This window comes from Eriocheir sinensis, chromosome 2 (assembly GCF_024679095.1).
Source record: "Eriocheir sinensis breed Jianghai 21 chromosome 2, ASM2467909v1, whole genome shotgun sequence".
Lineage (NCBI taxonomy): Eukaryota > Metazoa > Arthropoda > Malacostraca > Decapoda > Varunidae > Eriocheir > Eriocheir sinensis.
In genome coordinates, this window is record NC_066510.1 from 13,450,898 (window position 1) to 13,471,597 (window position 20,700).

Genomic DNA, 20,700 nt, shown 5'->3' on the forward strand with positions numbered 1-20,700 from the left:
ATGAATAGAAAGAGATGGAAACTCTTCTGCAGTGGCTATCCCCTGGTGGGAACTCCTAGGAGCAGGCGTCGATGAGATGATAAACCATTACAACAATAAACTAGCGTTGCATACAGTTAGTTGCAGCTGGTAATTAGTAATGGTGAGTTAAATTAATGTGTGATTGCATAAGAAAAATAAGTAAAAACATATCTACAGGCAATTTTCAAATAACTGAATTTGAGCCATTATTTACAATTTATAACTATTTACTCACGGTTAAGTGACTGTGTGTGACTAGCATCCCAAGCTTGAAAAAAAATGATAAAGTAGAACTAAAGAAGGTATTGTGTTCCAATGACTGTGAGCTAGTGCTGGTTGTTAAGGCTTGTAATAAGTTCTTAGTAACTAATAACTTACCCAAAAGGAAGTCCCTGTGTGTGACTAGCATAAAAAAATACCAAGATGTAACTAAAGTAGACATTTTTTTCAAATAGGAATGACTGAGCAAGTGCTATCATGAACTATTCACTTGTAGCTAATGTTACTAGTTACTTACTCATAGTCACTGTGTGTAGCTAGCATGAAAAACATATGCTGATTCAGTGAGATGGTTGGGCTTGTTTCTTTGCTACCAACAAGTTAATCCTCAGTACAGTCTTTGAAAGCCGAAACCGAAGTATTTTGAGAAACCAGTCACGTACCCCCAAAATTCCTCTACCGTACCCCAGGTTGAGAATCCATGGTGTAAGGGAATATCATAAAATCTTGACGAATGATTCAAGGCATTAGAACAGAAAATAAAGGTTGGGAGCACTTTCAATTTGTTTTATTAAATTGTGGCCTTTCCTTCTGTTTGAAATACAGGGATGTTTAATAGTCCTGTACTGTTCATTTAGTTACAGGGCATTTGTCCATTTCTCAGGATGTCAATTGGCCTTTTAAATTCTTTCTCATTGTTGGATAGAGATCTTACAAGGAACTTCCAGACATTGAGCTAAAATAAGAGCTTTATGTACAATTATAATACAATAATGCAAGTGTAATTTTCAACCTAATCAGACAGCTGGGCTCAATAGACAGCATCACATACACTTGTAGCTTGAATATATCTTCATGTAGCTTGAATATATCTTCATCTAAGGTTTTATTCTTCACAGACATCAATTGCTAAAAGTTACTATCATACTTTGGACCGTTCATCTCTTTCCCATTTCCTCAAGAGTCATCGAAGTCTGATTCTCATTGAAAGAGACATTCAATCAATCAACGGGGGCTTACACCAAGGGGTTGGAGGGGTCACCTCACCCACCCTGCAACACCCAATCCCGGGGGTTCCTCCAGCCAAAGTCTCCATGCAGGCCCCCTTCCCATCCTAAGTATAATGTATTCTAAGTATAACATATCCTATGTATAAGTACATAATTATATACATATATACACATACATTTACTCATACATATATACATGTACATGTCGGTAGTAATTTTACTTTTGCACCTTTGCATTTTTTTGCAGAGTATGTTTCTAGGTATAAATAAAAGCTATATACAGTTATACTACAAGTGTACTATTTTAAGACATTCTAGGAACCCCACACGCAGGCAGGTACTGCTTCTTCTACCCAGCCACCACCAAGACAAAAGGGGGGGTTAGGAGGCCCTTCCTCATAGATGCAGGGGTTCCGCAGCCTTTGCCCTGCACCTGTCATTGACGTCTTATGACATGACTCCAACCTCTACTTTTTCTTTTGTTTTTGGCTAGTGAGGGGTGTTTGGTGTGGGAGGGGATGCAAACCCTTCCCCCAAACCAACCAAAATCAAGGACTGAACTGACTGCTAACCATAGGGCATGGGATGCAGGACCCCTGAGAGATTAAATCCCCAGGCTACTCATAGAGAGAAGCACAAACAGAAAGCAGAGGGAGAAAGACAGTTCGGGGAGGTTGATGGCACTGCACTCCTCATACAGATAGGTCTGTCCCTACTTAGGTGACGTGCCCTCTGGGGTGTGCCCCCACTGATTGATTGATTGATACATTTGTGCAGTTATAGATAGTATTCTACAGAATCCAAATAAAATAAGTTGCTGACCAAAGTTTTTCCAAGTGGCTATTCTTGAAGCCACCTGGAGGAGACCACCACAAGCTCCTGGAAGAAAATTAATAACTAATGACACCAATCAGAATGGAAAACTTGTAGCTATGAGTGGCTGAGAAACTGCAAATTTTGGAATGAACGAGGGTAGCAAAACAACAGCAGGTGTGCATTAATGCGCTCTTCTCATACACATGCAGCTGCTAGTATTTTCTTCCTGCTCAAAAATCATTGTTACAGAGTATTTTGGGCTAGAAAATAAACCCATTTGTGGCTGCTGGCATACAGCCCTGATGCTCCTGCTGTCAACTTATCTGGAACTTGGAAGTAACCAACCAAACTGGCCAAACCGCAGTGCACGAGTTAAGGAGACAGTCTCTGCATGACAAATTTGATGTTTTAAATGAAATGTATAAACAAATATACTACATACCATATGAACAAGCTGATACAGCCCTAGACTTTAGTGTCGTGGTTCTGATACGGGTCCGTGTAGACATGCGAGTGCTGCATAAATCTTGAGTCGCGGAACTTCCGTGATCCATCCACTGCCACCACACTGTCTGCCACCCTGTGGGTCAGGAATGCTCACTTGAAATATATTTACATTATTAAGGCAATAAATAAGATTTTTTCCTTTTATCTTACATACCATTTGCTTTGGCTGCTCCTCAGGCCTGATCGTTTGGTCCATGGCCGGACACAGGCTATGATCAGGCCAGTCAACACTACGACAAACAGCAAGGACAGCATCACAATGGTCACCACCATCTCCGTGTTGTCAGCCTTTAGTTGGGAGAAAAAATAACAATAGCTACACTTTGCTCTCAGTCTTCTGTACAATGATAAAACGAACTACCCTCCTTAACAAAATTTATCAAGGGTTAAGACACAAAATTTCTAATGAAGACTTAAGAGCAAAGATTAAATTGAAAATGTCTGCAGGACCTTATGCAACAAAGCTTAGTAACTGTAAGATGAAGTAGTATACACACACACACACACACACACACACACACACACACACACACACACACACACTTACCTTTTCATTGGAAATCATTTCTTCCACCAAGTTTGAAGCATTGAACAAATCCTCATGCACTGAGTCCACCAGGTTTAAGTCCACCTCTCCCTCCATGACAAGACTGGTGTCATTTCTGCCCTCCTCCACTAGGTCATCCATCACACTGGCTTCTTCCTCGAGCTGCTGGGCATGGCTCTCGTCAATGCTGCCATCAATGATCTCTGATATCAGGTCCCCCATGATGATGAGATGCATATTGACCCTCATCCACCAAGGGTCAGGCATATCAGGATCACCCTCACTGGGAAGCCTTTGCTTATTTAAATACTTTGCATCAGGTGAGTGTTTGGCTAAGGCGAGGGCTTGCAGACCTGAAGCTGTGCTGGTGGGATTAGTAGGTTCTGTGGCAAAGGTGGTGGTGGTGGATGGTGTGGTGGTGGGATTAGTAGGTTCTGTGGCAAGGGTGGTGGTGGTGGATGGTGTGGTGGTGGTGGTGGTGGGTTCAGGGGTGGTGGTGGTGGGTACTGGGGTGGTGGTGGGTACTGGGATAGTGGTGGTGGGTTCTGGGGTGGTGATGGTGGTGGGTTCAGGGGTGGTGATGGTGGTGGGTTCAGGGGTGGTGGTGGCGGGGGGTTCAGGGGTGGTGGTGGTGGGGGGTTCAGGGGGAGTGGTGGTGGTGGGTTCAGGGGTGGTGGTGGTGGGTTTAGGGGTAGATTTAGTTGGTGAGGTTGTGGTAGCTGGTGTGGTAGTAGTAGTTGTAGGGTTAGTAGTTGTGGTCTCGGGTGGCCCCTCCGTCGTGAACTCCTCCACCAGTTCAGTCAGGTCATTCAGCGAACGGTCAGCGTGGTCCAAGGCGTCGCGGACATCTTCCAAGATATCGAGGTCAGCAGCTGGAGGGGCAGGTGAATGTATGTAGTATTGGCTTGCTTAAACAACCAAGTAAGTTAATTTCACTTAAGACGATCCAACTCCACTACTCAACACTGCCGATATCCCAGCCTCTTCAGGAACAACCACCACCAGTTTTCCAATATGCACAACCCACCTGTACACACACACACACACACACACACACCAGCGCTTTCATTCTTACCTGCAGCGACGTGAAGAAGAGAATGGCTGCAAAGGCTGAGGACCATGGCCATCGTCACCAACATTCTGCCCGCCCTGGTCCACGTTCGCATCTTCTCTTTTTCGCTGTTTGCTATCGACGAAGCCTTCCCGAGTAGACACGGATGGACTTTAGAGAGGGCCCAGGGATGCGAGGAACCAAGTCGCACAGTTTTCACATGCCTTTCCTTCTTCTATCTTCTCCTGGTAAGGTTGTGTCCTCGCGATTTGACTCTGCACTTCGATTCCTTCTCAGCCAGCTTCAATCTGTCACGTGCAGGAACCCTATATTAATACAACCGAGGGATGAACTGGAGAACATTTTAAGCCAAACGAACCTCGGTTTTGATGCTTTGGTCGTAACTAATTTAGAGAACCATAAACACGGAACGATGAACGAATGAACAAATACCAAGGAAATAAACGTAACATACACAATACACAGCTTACCCTTCGTTCCCAGCGTTCACGAAGTCCAAGTCCTGCGATTTTTTTCCCCCTTCTATTAATGCACAGACAACTGTGAAGGCGGTGCTGTTTGCAGAGGTAGGAATGAGTTAAACTCTCTGTGATGGTGTCTGTGGTGTTGTCTGTGATGCTGTTGCTATCTCTCACTGGGCGTTGATGGGGCGAGTCACATATAGATACTACACAGCTGACTACCTCCCCCCCCCCTCTCCCACCTCCATCCCTTTCCCATGTTGATAATTCTAATCACTACCAATTGTTCTCCTTTGTTTGAGATGCGTAATACAATTGCCTTTAAAACATGATAGCCTCCCGCGTCAGTGATTCATCTTATCGTGTTATCAATGTTTTAATCATTGGCCAGGTGCGACATCCTGGTTACCATAGTTTACCTTCCCTAGGTTTCCCCAGGCATACCCAATTATCCACCAGCCCGAAAGGGAGGATGAACACCTGGGTGAGCTTCACGCTGACTGCCCGGGTCGGAATTCGAACCCGGGCCGTAGCAGCGTAACAAATGAATATCTTGTCAGCAGATAAAAGGAAATGCTAGTGCTTGAACTTTGGTATAATGTTTCTTCTAAGCAACGCGAAAACGGTACGTTTAGGCGATACGGTATCCCGTTTAGCAATTTTTGTTGTTTTGGGGACTTTGTTACCCAGTGGTATACTGATATGTCAAATATTAAAATAATCCGTAACAAGAAGCAATAACAAAGATGTTATGTGGACATATTCGCCTTGCCGATGACTATAAGTAACAACCGACGCTCATGTCATCTGTAACTATATAAATTTCCGTGGTTATCAACTATTAGATCGTATCATTTTTATCACCGTGCTTGAGTTCGATTCCTTTCCCTCTTCCCCATTAACAAGGGTGCTTGTGCCTCTTCCTGTGGCAGTTTACATCACGCTGCCTCCCGCCGGTATGTCCCTAGTCCTCGTCCCGCATAACGAGCATCATTATCCCCAAAGATTTACGATATGATAATATTAGCGGCGGAAAGTGTTCTGGACTCGCCGTGATGTGAATGAATCTTAAATCAACGTCTAAAAGAGTCATTTAGTCAATCTGGCAGTCAGCCGAGGTCAGTCTTCTTCCCTTTCAATTAAAAGTCGTTTCCGGTTTCCTTCTTCCTGGGACAGAAAAAAAATTATTCCTCCACCGCTTTTTCACAGTAACTACCACCACAAGGTCTTCGGCCAGACGAATACTTTGCTGAAGGACTTTGTATCCATGTATGTATTGTTATGATATCGAACAGGGAAGCAGAGTTTGTTAGGAAGCTGCTCACCTCATACACATAAGAATATAGGTAACACTTAACTTAAACTATGTAACAAACACTTTAAATTGAACACAACCTGATCATTGACAACCGCCACTTAACTTGTTGTCACATATACATCACCTAATTATTACCCCGCTCTCGTCGCTCGTCACGGCTGAGGTTTTACGCTTCGTCCTGAGGCTGAGGGAGGGGAGGCTTGGTTGAGACTGACTGGGATGCGGCGAATAAGCGTAAGGTTGAATCGGTGATGAGAGGATGTGGAGTCCCGCCCATCAGTGAATGAGCCAAGAAGCTTCACAAGAGATTTAACGAGGAGACATTCTGGAAGAAATAGTTGTTCAGGCTCAATGTAGTCGGCCTAGAGAGACATGACGGTATATATGAATGGATAGATGAAATCATGAATGGGTGTGTCTGCGTTTATTTACCAAGTTCATTTCCTTTGTTCTAGCTCGTATTGACCATAAGATGAATTGGATAACTATATAGTTATCCAATTCATCTTTATCCTATACTCGTCAAAAGTGCTTTCCCGAACCACCTCTGGCTTCACACCGTCCCATTCATTTGTCAAGAGTTCTGGTTGAATATCTTGATATATATATTATTTTATCAAACTCGTATCCTCTTTACCCTTCGGTCTGTCTTCTAGAGTCGCTAATAAACCAAACAGAAGAAATTGTTGGTCCTCTCACTGCGCATAGGTTCTTAGTTATTCCTCAAGGCTTTCCAGTCATGAGGTCAAAATGTCAGCTGTGGTCTTATACGTAATGCATATACCCGCTGCTTTGGCTGACTTTTCTTTAGACCTCTGACGCACTGTATTGCTTCTCACAGGTCTCTCGCCTTGGTCTTATTTCTTCTGTATCCTTAATTATTTTTTCTTTCTTCGTTTCCTAATGCAGCATCTTCACTCCTCCATCCCAGTCATAGGTAAACTCTGGAAGTCTTCCTTCTACTTTCTTCTACTAAATTTCCTTTTTCCTGTTCTTTTTTTTTTTATTTTCATCTTAAAATTATTCCGAGACAGGTCTGTATCAAAAGCCCTCCGGTGTTAATAAAATCTGACGGTTCTCTTGTGGCCTTGTCTCTTGTACTCTGTAGAGAGGAAGCATTTTTGTGGGACCTTTTACATATCTTTTTTTTGTTGTTGTTGTTGTTGTTGTTTGGTCTGCTTTCTTTTTCGCCAACGAACACATCAAACCGCCGTCGAGTGACCAAACACTGCATGGTCCCCCTTTTTTCAGTAGGTACTGTACGTAGGATCTCCGTTTTCTCTCAAGGATCGCGCCTTTGTTACGTCAGCCGCCTCACTCACGTGCAGGAGAAGGAATTAGGCAGCATTGAATTCTTTTCACGTTACTGCTTTGAAAATATGAAAAGCCGAGTCTCCATTTGAGCATCTCTGACATTCCTAGTTTAGGTACAAGTTTTTAGTGGTGTAAAACTTTTATTTAGAGCCGAGATAATCCATACACTGTGAAGCTATCAATCATCAATCAATCAAGCTCCGATTGTCGTGAGTCAAAGGAGGTGAACGGTCCATATCTAAGTGTGCTGGGTAAAAATGTATATATACAGGTTTTCTAGTGTTGAGGTAAAAAAAATCAGTATGAAGCCTTTATGGGTGTGAGCCAAAGGAGGCGAACGGCCCACACATAAGCAAATTCGATAAACTGGTTGAATTCAGGTTTATTAAGGCCACAGGCAGAAAGTTAGTTTACCATTAAAACAGTGGGTGAGGCAGGCAGAGACTAGCTTATAAATAGAATAACGTGGAGAAAAATACTTGAACGACATACACCACATGAATTATGCTTATCTAGACGACTGCATGAGGAATTCAAATGAGGGGGGTAGAGGTATTCATGAATAAGGTGGACAGAAGCTAGTTACCAATACCGCTAATATTGAATTAATGTTTAAAAAATATACATATTCCACATGAATGATGCCTATGTAGACGACTGAAGGCTTCAAAAGGAGAGTAGAAAGGTCTCTGAATGAGGTGGACCGTTGGTGAATAAATAGTTCCTAGGGTCAGACCTACGTAGGATGCCTTTATGGACCCTTAGGTAAGCAAGGTCTGGGTCAGCAGGATCCGGGGGTGGGGGTAGCTCCTAGTCACTATCACTTTCTCTTCCCCATGCGGGAGGAACGACCACCGCTCTCTGTAGACTCTGTTACGTCTTTATTCTCGGTATTATGCTCACGGGCGCGGCTTCCGGATCCTGCTATACGCGTATCCGTCTTGTAATGAATACAATGAAGCACTTTTTAACTTTCCTTTATAAACTTAGTAATGACCTTTCACAGTTATTCCTTACGTAAATACTCTCCCCCTCTCCCCCACCCCCTTCTCGCGTCCTCTGGCTCTTCAACCTGACTCACCCCCCCCACTCTCGACGCCCCCCTCCTCCTCTTCCTCCCTCCCCCACACTTCCTTGTATAAGCACTTGCCTCCCCATCTCCCTCCTGCCCCTCCCACTCAGCCAGACGTCCACTGAACTGTTCTTGGCTGAGGGAGGGAGTCTGCAGAGGCCATGCACTTGGGGTGATGACGTCACGTGCCGGGCAAAGAACACTTCCAGGGAGCTACAGACATGCTTAATGACTCAAGGGAAGAAGCGAGATAAATGCGTCAGTGTCAGCTTCCGTGTCAAAAGCGACTATATATTGCGCCAGTGGCATGAGGCAGTGTGTGCAGGCCGCTAGCTCCTGCCACACTCATCCGGACCTGCGGTGGGAAAGGTGTGCTCTTGGGTGCTGTCCACGGAAGTCGGCAAGGTGTGTGTGTGTGTGACCCGAACGGATGGGAGTGTCGCACGATGAGAACAGGCACACAGGGAGTTGTTGGGCTTGGTAGTGTCGGTGAAGAGACACTTGAGCACGCTATACCCTACCTGAAGTGCGCTTCACACGTGCAGTGCTCTCCCGACCCCCTTGATAATACGCTGCGCATCCACATCATGTCATCCCGAAAGAGCACCAAAGCACCTCGCATGTCTAGGAAAAGTGACGTTCGCGTATTGCTGGAAGGCGATCCACAGACTATAAATAAGGATAAACTGCCCATCGAAAAGCCGAAGCTAAGTGAGGTTCCTATATTGCTGCGATGCGACCCACACACGAGAGACAAGGATACACTGCCCGTCGAAAAGCCTAAACACAGAGAGGTTCCCGTAGAAATGCTGCAAGGCGAACCGCACATGAAAGATAAGGGTACAGTGCCCGTCGAAAACCTTGAGCAAAGTGAAGTTCCTGTAAATATGCTGCAAGGCGACCTGCAAACGATAAATAAGGATACTCTACCCGTCAAGAAGCCTATGCAAAGTGAAGTTCCAGTAAAAATTCTGCAAGGTGACCCACAAACGATAAACAAGGATACAATGCCCGTTAAAAAGCCTCAGGAAAGTGTGATTCCCGTAGAGTTGCTGCAAGGTGACCCACAGACTATTGACAAGGACACGCTGCCCCCTGAGAAGCCCAGAAAAAGTGAACTTCCGGTGGAGCTGCAACAAGGTGACCCAAAGGTGAAAGACAATCAACAAGGGACACATCGAGACACCTGCTGCTGCTGCCCAAGAATACCTGCCTGGCTTGAGGGGTCCACCGTTAGACAGGTAAGCTTGGCAGTGTGATTATTGGTATTTAGTTTGTTAGGGGACGCCTAAAAGAAAAAAAATCACCGTAGCTGCCTGGTGAATTAACATATGAATTCAATCAGTTTAAATAAAAAAAAACTGGAAGTTTCATCCATTTTGGCTGAATAGTTTTTGCACAAAAAATCATTATAGATCTTTTCGAGGTGAATGTTTAGCGAATAGTATTGCAATTACTTTTCGCACTATGGCATTGTAACTGCCGCCTTTTACTTATTATTGTAAATGTTGAAGCTCCAATGTTTAACTTTTGTTTAGCTTTTTTTCATTCTCTGGAAAAATAATTGCAAAGTATTTTTTTTCAAAGTTTCACCATTTTTTTTACTAGAAAGATCTTTATAAAAAAAATGCAAGACATTTTCCCATACGTTATACATTGAAAAAAATTTCCTGCCATTCCTCTATCCCGACATATCTTCCAAATTTTGACTGCTTGAACAATTATGTCGATATTATCGCCCAAAGTGCAATAATTTGCGTTTCGAGAGAAACGGCTTTTGAAGTTGAGGAGTGTTTTTTCGGGCATATTGCGGCATGTACTATAGACATGGAGATTCCGTAATGCGTTACTAGCTATCTTTATTTATTGATATTTATTGAGTTCAATTGGAATTGGATCTGGTCCCCTTCTGCGAGTCCCTAATACTACTACTCGCAGAATATTATCACACACAGGTGGGGTGTCAGGAGGCGCCACCTCCCTCTTTGTTGCTAAGGTTTTGCACTAAAAACCCCTGGCTCGCAGTCATCACCACTGACATCCTCCTTCTTTTTCTTATCCTGTGGCGTTGTTAGGTGAAGCTCCTGGATTAGAAGTCCTTGTAGAGTCCTCTTGGATGCTCCAAAGTCTCACTGTGAGCGAGGGAGGGAGATATGGTCTGTGGCGTTTCCGAATATTACGATAATATGTTGTTTGCGATATATGATGGAAAAACTAAATAGAACACAACACATTTGGAGTGAACAACGTCTATTGAGACATATCGGTCTCGAGAGGGCGGGCGCTCCCGACACATCATTGAATGTATGATTTTTTTAAATTTTTTTTAACATTTATAATCCCCGTATGATAATGAAACTTCGAGAGAAAACGTGTAAGGAATTAGGGTACACAATGATATTAGTATTTTTTCTCAGTTTCGCCAGTGTGACCCCAAAACAACATTTTTCTCAAGCGTCAACTCCCCTTCATCTTTATGAAGTCATTTTGATACTGTCTATGTGTCGAAAATATGGTATATTACTGAGGTAGATTATTCACGCTTTGTTTATTTCGTGTTCAGGGTATTATGGACATATCCTGGGTGGATAAGGATGCTAGGCAGGACTGGGTTATCATTAGGGCAAACGCGGCGCTTTTTTCCGACTCGATGATAAGTTAATTTTGAAACACTAAACGAAGACAGACAGGGAGAGAGGGGGGATAGAGAGAAAGAAAAAGGAAGACTGACATAAATTTGAAAGAACGAAGGAAATAAAGACGAAAGGAAAGATAAGAGCAAAGAACGAACAAAGGAAGGAAGGAAGAAAGGAAGGAATGACGGAAGAAAGGAAACTGAGCCACGGGAAGCAAAACAAATACTCACGCCTCACATCAGAGACCGAGTACATAAAGAACCCTTAAAGGTGTGACCGGACGGATGCATGTTCACCGCGAGTCTCCACGAATCTGCTTTGACTCACAGGATGTCTTGACGGCCGCCTCCGGTATCGGGACAGAGACACGCCAATCCTCGTCGACAGACCGACTTGGTCGGCTAGATTTCGAGGCCCGTGCTCCCTCGTGCAAGAGGGAGCAATCTCCCCCCCTGGTATCGGTGACGCTCCAGCGCCTCTCAAGTAACTCACGGAGCGCCGTTTCCACACTCCTCCACTGCAGGTTTGTACGCTCCCACATCAAACAGGAAATACTACGAAAATTCCATGTGTTTGAAGGTGATAAAGTGTGAGGCAATCGTAAACAGGATGCGGTAATACTTAAATATTGTTAAAGTCCCGAGGTTTTTACTGAGAGCAAGATGGGCTTCCTATATAGATCAAAACCAAGAAGACACGGCGACATTACATTCCCGCAAGACTTTCTCACGACTCCTTGGGTTGCCGGAAATACTGTCAGCCTTTCGTTATTCTCATTTACAGCAGGATAGATTTATTAGATCAAACATTTAAAGAGAAGACACAAAACTGCACTTCCTCATTACTTCCTCAAGACTCCTCAGGATGCCGAAAAATTGTAAAATGCTGTCAAACCCTCATTGTTATTATTTAGAGCATGACAGCGTACTAGATCATACGTAATGATACACGTATACTCTTCCGCATTGCATGTTTAACGCCTCTTCGCCTCCTACTTGGAAACGTGATGCAAGCGACCGCTCGTGAGTGGCGGCGCGACTCTCCGTCACAGGGTACCCAAGACAATAAATATACATACATGGAATTTATAAGGTGCATGAACGGATACAGTCATCATTGGCTAAACAGGGTATTGATCCTGAGAGAGCTTGTGTAAGTTCTTGTGGTTCTTATGTTAGTTGGTCTTCGATTTTCTGGGCCCAGTATTAAGATAGAGACCTTAATCATGTTTAAAGCAAAAGTTAACATCCACTCGTTAACTTATAAGGTATTATTTTTTTTCATTCCTCTCCTTACTTTCATACCAAGGTCTCATGTTATTTCCATAGCTGTTTCCCTCATTAACACATTTCAGTGTAAAGCATGTGATGTTTCTGCATGTTATCTTTTTTTTTTGTGTGTGTGTAGCTGATCTATTTTTGACGCGATCACTTGTATTTCAATCCCTGTACTCATTTTCTCACATCTTCATTTTTTCTCAATTTCCCCCGCTCGGCTGGACGCACGGACAGACCCTGGCAGCGATTGTGATGGCGCTCATACAGATTCAGGCCGGCACCGCGTTCGGCTTCTCGGGGATAACACTGCCGCAGCTGACTGACTCGGCAACCCAGGACCTGTTTCTCGAGCCCCACCAGGCCGCGCTCTTTGGTGAGTATGATGCACCTTCGACACAACCTCAACTGGAACTCTACTGAATGATCTCTTTGGAATAATTTTCTCTTTCTAGTTCCTTCACAGAAGCAGAAAGTACTGTTTTTTTTTTTTTCAGTCTTGGTTAATGGCATTTACGGTGAAAGTCATGTATATGGACGTAAGGAGGGCTGGATACTTGTTGTCTGATTGTTTTATTGAATCTTTCTTGTCCTGCAGGAAGCTTGGTGAACCTCGGGGCTGTGGCGGGGACCTGCCTCACGTGGCCGCTCCTGGTGAGGCTGGGCCAGCGAGCCACACTCCAGCTGGGCCTCCCGCTCTGCTTCCTCTCCTGGCTCACCCTCGTCTTATCCTCTTCCGTGTGGCTCCTTCAAACGGCCCGCTTTATCCTGGGCCTCACCACGTGTCTCATGACGCCTGCAGCCAATCTCTATCTCCTGGAAATATCTCACAGGAAAATTCGCGGTAGACTCCTCGGTGTGATGACGCTGTCACGAAATCTGGGCGGATTAGTCGTCACCCTCATTGGCAGCTCGTCCCTCAGCTGGCGCCACGTGGGCCTCGTGTGCTCCAGCCTCTCCGTCCTCCCCTTACTGGGAGTGCTGTGGCTGCCCAACTCTCCCCGTTGGCTGATGACTCAAGACAGAGAGGAAGATGCTCTCTTCGCCTTGAGCTTCTTCCGTAAGAAAGGTTACGACCCGTCGCCAGAGCTACGAGAAATCACGGAGCAGGTGGAGAACAAGGGCAGCCCCAGCAGCAGCGTTTGGGGGCAGCTGAAGATGCTGTTCCATTCCCAGACACTGAGCACCCTCTGTGTCTTGGCCCTCATAACAGTCCTGGTGGCATTTTGTGGGACTTACCCTCTGTCGTCCTATCTGGTACCCATCCTGGAGGCAGCGCAGGACGACAGGGACCCTTACGTCAGCGCGGTGATGTACAGTTCTGTCAGAATACTGGGAATAGTCATTCACCTGGCTGTGGTCGACAAGCTGGGACGGAAACCTTTGATCATCGCTTCCTTCTCCCTATGTGCGGTCAGCACCGCCGCCTACGCCACATATTTCCATCTACTGGACAAGACAATGACCGCGGAGGTCAGCTGGCTTCCCCTCACACTGTTACTTCTGTTTAGCCTGTTCTCCGGTGTGGGCCTACCCGTTATCCCCGCGTTGCAGGGGGAGCTCCTGCCCACCAACTGCCGAGCGGCAGGCTTATCCCTGCTGACGTGTGTCCTCATGCTGGGCGGGTTCGCGTCCTCCCACACCTACTTCATGACGGCACAGGCGCTGGGCCAAGACGGAGCTTTCTGGCTCTTCAGCTGCTGTTCGACCCTTCTTGTTCTGGTCGCCATCTTCTGTGTGCCAGAGACGAAGGGCCGCACTTTAGAGGATATTTCCACGCCCCGGCTACGCTCTGAACACTCTCTGACGCCCTCTCACACTGGCCCTCAGGAGAAGCGTCCAGCTGATAAGAACGTTGCGTCCATGACTCAAGTCAGTGTGTGGACTGTCCCAATGTCAAACATTAAATAGCTGAGAGAACCAACGATGGAGCATCATGCGTTAACCCTTTGAAATCTAGCTGCGGAGCGTCAATGCGTGATTGCGTGTGTGTGTGTGTGTGTGTGTATGTGTGTACCACACGTATTTATCCTTAGCGCAGTCTTATAGAGCCTGCAAAACATATCATTTAGAAGCTCTTGAGCTTGGGATCTCACAAAAAAATATTGCCAAAGTTATAGGAATAAATAATTGTAAACTAGCGCGCTCGTTACCAGGCGGAGAACAAACGTCGAACACTGACCAGGACGCAGAGGTTAGTGACGCTGTGTTTGTGTGCATGTCGGTCTGTCTCTTTGACCAGTGTCAAAGACGTCCCAACAGGCAACAAATAAGAGGAGTAAGGCGTTTATCCCTCGACTGTCTCCCTGATCAGTGTTAAAGATACCCAACAGGCAACATGTGATCTTGAACAGCAGACTACCACAAACTAATTATATAAACACGTGTATATAAAGTTCGGAATATGTAAACACGGTATAAGCCTTAATACAAAGTGATAGTTATTACAGGAAACATTCCTTCATATACAAGGTCAACGCATATATATATATATATATATATATATATATATATATATATATATATATATATATATATATATATTTTTTTTTTTTTTTTTTTTTTTTTTTTTTTACGTTGTTGCCTATTGCGCCGGTAGGCCTCTTTCCGGTGGGGTCTGATGGTCGGCCCAAGGCTTCTTCCAGGTGGGGCCTGATGGTCGGCCCAGCCCGTTCTGGCGCAGGCGAGTGTTTATAGTGGCGCCATCTTGCATTGGCTCATGCTGCCCCCCGGAACTCGTTCTTGATTCGCTTGGACGGCTTCCTCTCGAGTCCGGGTTGATGGGTGGTCTTCAGGACAGCATGTGGGTAGTTTTAAGCCACTCGGCGGTGACTGAAAAATCCGAGTGGTAGCGTGAGGATTCGAACCCGCGTCGTCCATCACGCTGCGAATGTGGGTCCAGTACGCTATCACTTCGGCCACCGCCTACCGTAACATATATATATATATATATATATATATATATATATATATATATATATATATATTTATATATATATATATATATATATATATATATATATATATATATATATATATATATATATATATATATATATATATATATATATATATATATATATATATATATATATATATATATATATATATATATATATATATATATATATATATATATATATATATATATATATATATATCTATATATCTATATATATATATCGATAGTATGAACCCATTAAGTAAAGAAACCCATACGCAGACAATGTTGGAAAGAGAGAGATAAATGGGTGACCTGGTGTAGGTTTCCAACTTAACATTAGTTTCAGCCATGAAGACACACCGTACTATAATAATTACAGGCAGTTCAGTTATAAAATGTGATCAAGTTGAGACTCCTTAAAATAAACTTAAACAACCCCCCCCCCCCCACACACACAAAGCTATCTCCCCTCACACACACAGTTACTCCACCCCACACTAACACCCACACATACTTCCTCTAAACCAGAACCAAGTCTATACACCCTCAAAATACCTTCAGGAAACCAAGAACCACTCATATAACACCATCACCACCACCATTACCACCGGCGTCGGGATGAATGACCAAGACTAGACAAGCAGACACTAACCTCCCTCTATATACAAGACGCGGCCGTTGACTGACACTTGGTAGCGGTAGTGTTGATGCTCTGATGCACGAGCACTCTGAAGCAGCCTCGAGACGGCCCATTGGTTTACCGAGGAGTTGGGAGCGTCGTCTAAAATGGTGGTTTGGGTTCACGCAGCCTCTTGTCTCACTGGCTTCACTGCTTCGTTTGCCTCGGTTGGCGGTTCAGGGAGGAGGAGGAGGATGTTTGTAAAAGGGAATGTTCGTATAAAAGACCATCTAGTATTGCTTTCTGTGCCTCCTCCATGATTTCTTGTACTGAATCTCAATTATTTTTGTTGATGTACTGACGTGAAATATTTGTACCCTTTTTTATACTGCTTAGGGAGTTTGGAATGGCTAAGCAACTGTGTTCCTTATATTTTTGTTTCTCTCATCATTAATATTCATTGTATTTATAAATGTGTTTGGGATGCTATGTATCCCTGAGTCATTCTTGACTTGTATTTATGTATCATTTAAACGCCATAAAAGAGAACATTATCTTGCCTTGTGTATTTCTTTCTTCCGACTCTAAAAATAACAGTAATAATAACAGGATACTAATGAGGCTAGGTTACCATATAGTTTGGCTGTGCTAGGTTAATATCACTTTGCTAACAAGTCTGGCTGTGCAAGGTTACTTTATTGGTGGTGCTAGGTTACAATCCCTTTGGTTCAGTGGGGCTAAGTTATAATATCAGTGAGGCTAGGTTGCTAATCCTTTGGTTACTAGTTTGGTGGGGCTAGGTTGTCATATTAGAAGGGCTAGGTTGCTGTCACTTTGCTGACTAGTTTGGCTGTGCTAGGTTACTATATTTGTGCGGCTTGGTTAATATTCCTATTGATTGCGTGTGATAGTCGAGGGTTGATTAGTTCTGAAATAGGTTAGCATTGGTTATATCTTAGTTATGAACCATTTGCAACTTTCTAGTATCATAGTTGCGAGGAATGCAAGCTTTCCCTTGACTATTATACAAACGCGCAAATCGTAAAGACAGACGCGTGGAAGAGTTTTACACAACTCAACCGCTCAACAGCCAAAAGTTTCCCGCTGTAGTAGGGATGGAGGAAGGTGATGAGGAAGTAGTAGTAGTAGTAGTAGTAGTAGTAGTTGTTGTTGTGGGGGCGGTGGTAGTGGTGGCAGAAGGGGTTGTGGACACTTCGGTTGTAGTGGTTGAGGTTGTAGAAGGTGAAGTGGTTGTTGTGGTTGTAGGCGTTGTAGTAGTAGTTGTTGGTAATGCTGTGGTTGTTGAAGTCGTGGATGAGGTTGTAGGTTGCGCTGTGATTGATGAGGTTGTTAGTGTAGAGGTTGCAGCTTCTTTGGGTGTGGTTGTAGACGTTGTCGTAGTAGAGGTTGTAGATGGCTCTGTGGTTGTTGAGGTTGTGGATGAGGTTGTAGGTTGCGCTGTAGTTGTTGAGGTTGTTAGTGTAGAGGTTGCAGCTTCTTTGGGTGTGGCTGTAGACGTTGCAGTAGTAGAGGTTGTAGATGGCTCTGTGGTTGTTAAGGTTGTGGATGAGGTAGGTTGTGATGTAGTTGTTGAAGTCGTGGATGAGGTTGTAGGTCGTGATGTAGTTATTGAGGTTGTTAGAGTAGAGATTGCAGCTTCTTTGGGTGTGGTTGTAGACGTTGCAGTAGTTGAGGTTGTAGATGGTTCTATGGGTGTTGAGGTTGTGGATGAGGCTGTAGGTTGTGCTGTGGTTGATGAGGTTGTCAGTGTAGGGGTTGCAGATTCTTTGGGTGTGGTTGTAGACGTTGCCGTAGTAGAGGTTGTAGATGGCTCTGTGGTTGTTGAGGTTGTGGATGAGGTTGTAGGTTGTGATGTAGTTGTTGAAGTCGTGGATGAGGTTGTAGGTTGCGCTGTAGTTGTTGAGGTTGTTAGTGTAGAAGTTGCAGTTTCTTTGGGTGTGGTTGTAGACGTTGCAGTAGTGGAGGTTGTAGATGGCTCTGTGGTTGATGAGGTTGTGGATGAGGTTGTAGGTTGCGCTGTGGTTGATGAGGTTGTTAGTGTAGAGGTTGCAGCTTCTTTGGGTGTGGTTGTAGACGTTGCAGTAGTAGAGGTTGTAGATTCCTGTGTGGTGGTTGAGGTTGTGGAAGATGCAGTAGAAGTTGTAGGTACCGCTGTGGAGGTTGCTGAGGTTGTTAGTCTTGAGGCTGTAGATTCTGTAGGTGTTGTTGTTGGGTTTGTAAGTATTGAGGTTGTAAGTCCTTTGGCTGTGGTCGTTGTTAGTAAGTTTTCGGTTGACAAAGATGCAGCGGTTGACAGGTCTCGGGTGGACGACTCCGTGGTTGCAGTGGTTGTGGTTGTGTCTGTTCGTTTTGTGGTGGTACTTCCGGCATCCATGGTGGTGGTGGTGGTGGTGGCCGTGGTGGTGTCGATTTGTCCTGCTGGTGGTGGTGATGTGGTGGTCGTCTCCATATTGGTTGGGGTCGAACTGGTTGTTGTTGGTTGAGTGCTGGTTGCGGTGCTAGTACTTGTCGCATCTGAGGGGGAGGTGGTGGTTGATGGTGGTGGTGGTGATGAAGTGGTTGCTTTGTTAGTGGTTGATGATAGTGATGATGTCTCAGTCGTTGGTGTTGGTATTTGTGGAGGTGTTGTTGTGGAGTTAGTGGCGGTGGCGGTCCTTGTTGTTGGTGGTGGTGATGAAAGTGTTGATAATATTGATGAATTCGTACTAGATTCCTCTTCTGATGGTGTGGTGGTGTCGGTGGAGATGACGGTGGTTGGGGTCGTCATTGTTGTTGCGGTTGTTGTTAGTGGTGATGACTCTCCTTGTGTGGTGGAGGAGTTAGTGGTGTTAGTTGCTGATGGATTGATATCTGTTGTTGTTGCTGTTGTTGTTGATTCTACAGTTGTGGTATTCTCATCTATTGTTGTTATTGTTGTTATCCTTGTCCCCATAAAAGCTTGGAAGGTAGTCGTCTCGCTCGGCCAATCAGCTGCAGAAATAGATAGATAGTTAGCTAGATAGATAGATAAAGAGAGAGTAAAGAAGGGATTAGGGGGATTTTCAGAACCTCTATAAGTAGATGGCAACACTAACTATTTATCGGCCCTTCCGCTTCGAACTGGTGATTTTATTCCCAGACAGAGAGGAGTACCGACCACTAGTGCTGCCCTCTTGATAACAACAGCTTTCGAAGACCCACAGCATTCTTGTACCTAAATCACCTATCATATCACACCTTGCTTGAAATGCCACACAGATCAAGAGAACGATGATCATTTTTTTACATTGCCCTTTCGTTATATTTCATCTTTTACACTTCCTTTTGGCGTTCATTCACCGCTTCTTCTTCCCACGTAAATAAAGTTCCCTTACAACAGCACTACCAACACTTTCTTACCATCGCAGAGCATCACGGCGCCGGTGAGAGAAGGCGTGAGGTGCTCCAGAGGGTTGGGCAGGGAGGTGAAGAGGCACTGGGTACGTGGCTCCGTCCAGTTCGTGCCAGCGGCTGTGGTCTCATCCATCACGACTTGTATGGCCACGGCACTGCAGTTCCTCAGCACCAGACACATTCTCTTGCAGCGACCTGTTGGAGGGAGAGATAAACAGATTAACAGACAAACATAGACAGATAGATAGATAGGTTGTTAAATAGATTTGTTGACAGATATTCACAGACAAGCCACAAGTAAACTAATGCTGATACACGTACACTAAGGCTGTAGATATACTCTTCTGTGCCTCATGAGTCTTAAAGAGATATAGAGGAGAGCGGTGATGATTGGATAGAGAGATGGTTCGGACATCGCATGTATTGTACAACGTTTGGGACTGAGTGCCACGAGTTCTTGTGTGAATGTGCAAAGCTTTGTTGCCTTGGCTCACGAGAGACAACCACTCCCTCAGAGCTGTTCTTTTCGATGCAAGTAAGATTTTATGCTTTTTTCATCTCCTATGTAATATTTTTAGGATGTAACGTAAGCTCTCACTTCATGAATATGGCAAATAGCGGACTGTGATTTTTATGGTGAAGCAGTGATGCATGGCGAAGGTGTTGCCGTAAAACACGAACACCCAGCCCGCCCTCGTGCTAGAGGAGGAGTGTGACCTGCCACATATTTTTTTTCATAGAGTTGTGATGATTCGGACAGTTGATTTTTTTCATGATTTTCACGCATCTTAATTCATTTTAAACAGTACAGGTGTTGTAACAGTTATAAAAAAGTTAATTTGATTGATTTAAATTCAGATATGATTGTGAGGAAAGAAGGAACCCATAATTCCATAATTCTTGATATATTTCTTTTAGTTAATTAATATAACTTAAGTTTGACTGGCTAATAAACAAGAAATTATCTATTACAAGACATTTGTGTAAGCACAAAAAGTATCCTTTCAAAATATATATATATATATATATATATATATATATATATATATATATATATATATATATATATATATATATATATATATATATATATATATATATATATATGAAAGATACTTTATTAGTCAAACAAGATTAAAGATTATGCCGAGTAATGTGAGTGCCCGTACCATCCCACCTCCCTGGCCGAACCATCACCACGAGTGGGGATGGTTCGGACGATTTAGAAACTTGTGTTTCATCACCTACTGCTGAAAACTGGAAATAGCTACGGATGTGATATTAACAACCTAAAGAGCCAAATAATGAAGGGACATATTGAGATAAACAAAATTACTACTTCTACATTTTTTTCCAAAAATATATTTTTTAAAAGTGGCTGAATGATAACCGCTCTCCCCTACTAGACAGACAGACATGGATTGGTAGATATGTATATTGCCAGGCATTCATGGCCAAGCCACAAAGAAACTCCAGC

General features: G+C 44.0%; 2 protein-coding genes across 3 annotated transcripts; one reads left to right on the plus strand and one right to left on the minus strand.

Annotated features, from left to right (window-relative positions):
- Window positions 1-792: 792 nt before the first annotated feature.
- Window positions 793-6,290, minus strand: LOC126999567 (uncharacterized protein DDB_G0280205-like). Of its 2 annotated transcripts, XM_050862332.1 has the most exons (7): window positions 6,096-6,290; window positions 4,663-4,746; window positions 4,196-4,479; window positions 3,121-3,992; window positions 2,728-2,861; window positions 2,509-2,646; window positions 793-2,129 (listed from the first exon to the last, which is right to left on the minus strand). In XM_050862332.1, the coding sequence occupies exons 3-6, from the start codon at window positions 4,284-4,286 to the stop codon at window positions 2,532-2,534; spliced, it is 1,212 nt and encodes a 403-aa protein (XP_050718289.1). In that variant the 5' UTR covers window positions 4,287-4,479; window positions 4,663-4,746; window positions 6,096-6,290; the 3' UTR covers window positions 793-2,129; window positions 2,509-2,531. The 2 variants fall into 2 exon arrangements, with proteins under 2 accessions (XP_050718289.1, XP_050718295.1); XM_050862338.1 differs by lacking the exon at window positions 4,663-4,746.
- A 2,120-nt stretch (window positions 6,291-8,410) lies between these two features.
- LOC126999507 (facilitated trehalose transporter Tret1-like) lies at window positions 8,411-14,713 on the plus strand. Its single transcript, XM_050862159.1, has 3 exons — window positions 8,411-9,598; window positions 12,505-12,643; window positions 12,866-14,713. The coding sequence occupies exons 1-3, from the start codon at window positions 8,804-8,806 to the stop codon at window positions 14,176-14,178; spliced, it is 2,247 nt and encodes a 748-aa protein (XP_050718116.1). The 5' UTR covers window positions 8,411-8,803; the 3' UTR covers window positions 14,179-14,713.
- Window positions 14,714-20,700: the final 5,987 nt, after the last annotated feature.

What these genes read in the sequence shown, in the direction of transcription:
- LOC126999507 (XM_050862159.1), top strand. Translation starts at nt 8,804, where the DNA reads ATGAGAACAGGCACACAGGGAGTTGTTGGGCTTGGTAGTGTCGGTGAA. An exon ending in AGGGGTCCACCGTTAGACAG is followed by an intron (nt 9,599 to 12,504) that starts GTAAGCTTGGCA and finishes ACGCACGGACAG; the next exon opens with ACCCTGGCAGCGATTGTGAT. An exon ending in CCACCAGGCCGCGCTCTTTG is followed by an intron (nt 12,644 to 12,865) that starts GTGAGTATGATG and finishes CTTGTCCTGCAG; the next exon opens with GAAGCTTGGTGAACCTCGGG.
- LOC126999567 (XM_050862338.1), bottom strand. Translation starts at nt 4,286, where the DNA reads ATGCGAACGTGGACCAGGGCGGGCAGAATGTTGGTGACGATGGCCATG. An exon ending in TCTTCTTCACGTCGCTGCAG is followed by an intron (nt 3,993 to 4,195) that starts GTAAGAATGAAA and finishes CTGCCCCTCCAG; the next exon opens with CTGCTGACCTCGATATCTTG. An exon ending in AAATGATTTCCAATGAAAAG is followed by an intron (nt 2,862 to 3,120) that starts GTAAGTGTGTGT and finishes TCCCAACTAAAG; the next exon opens with GCTGACAACACGGAGATGGT.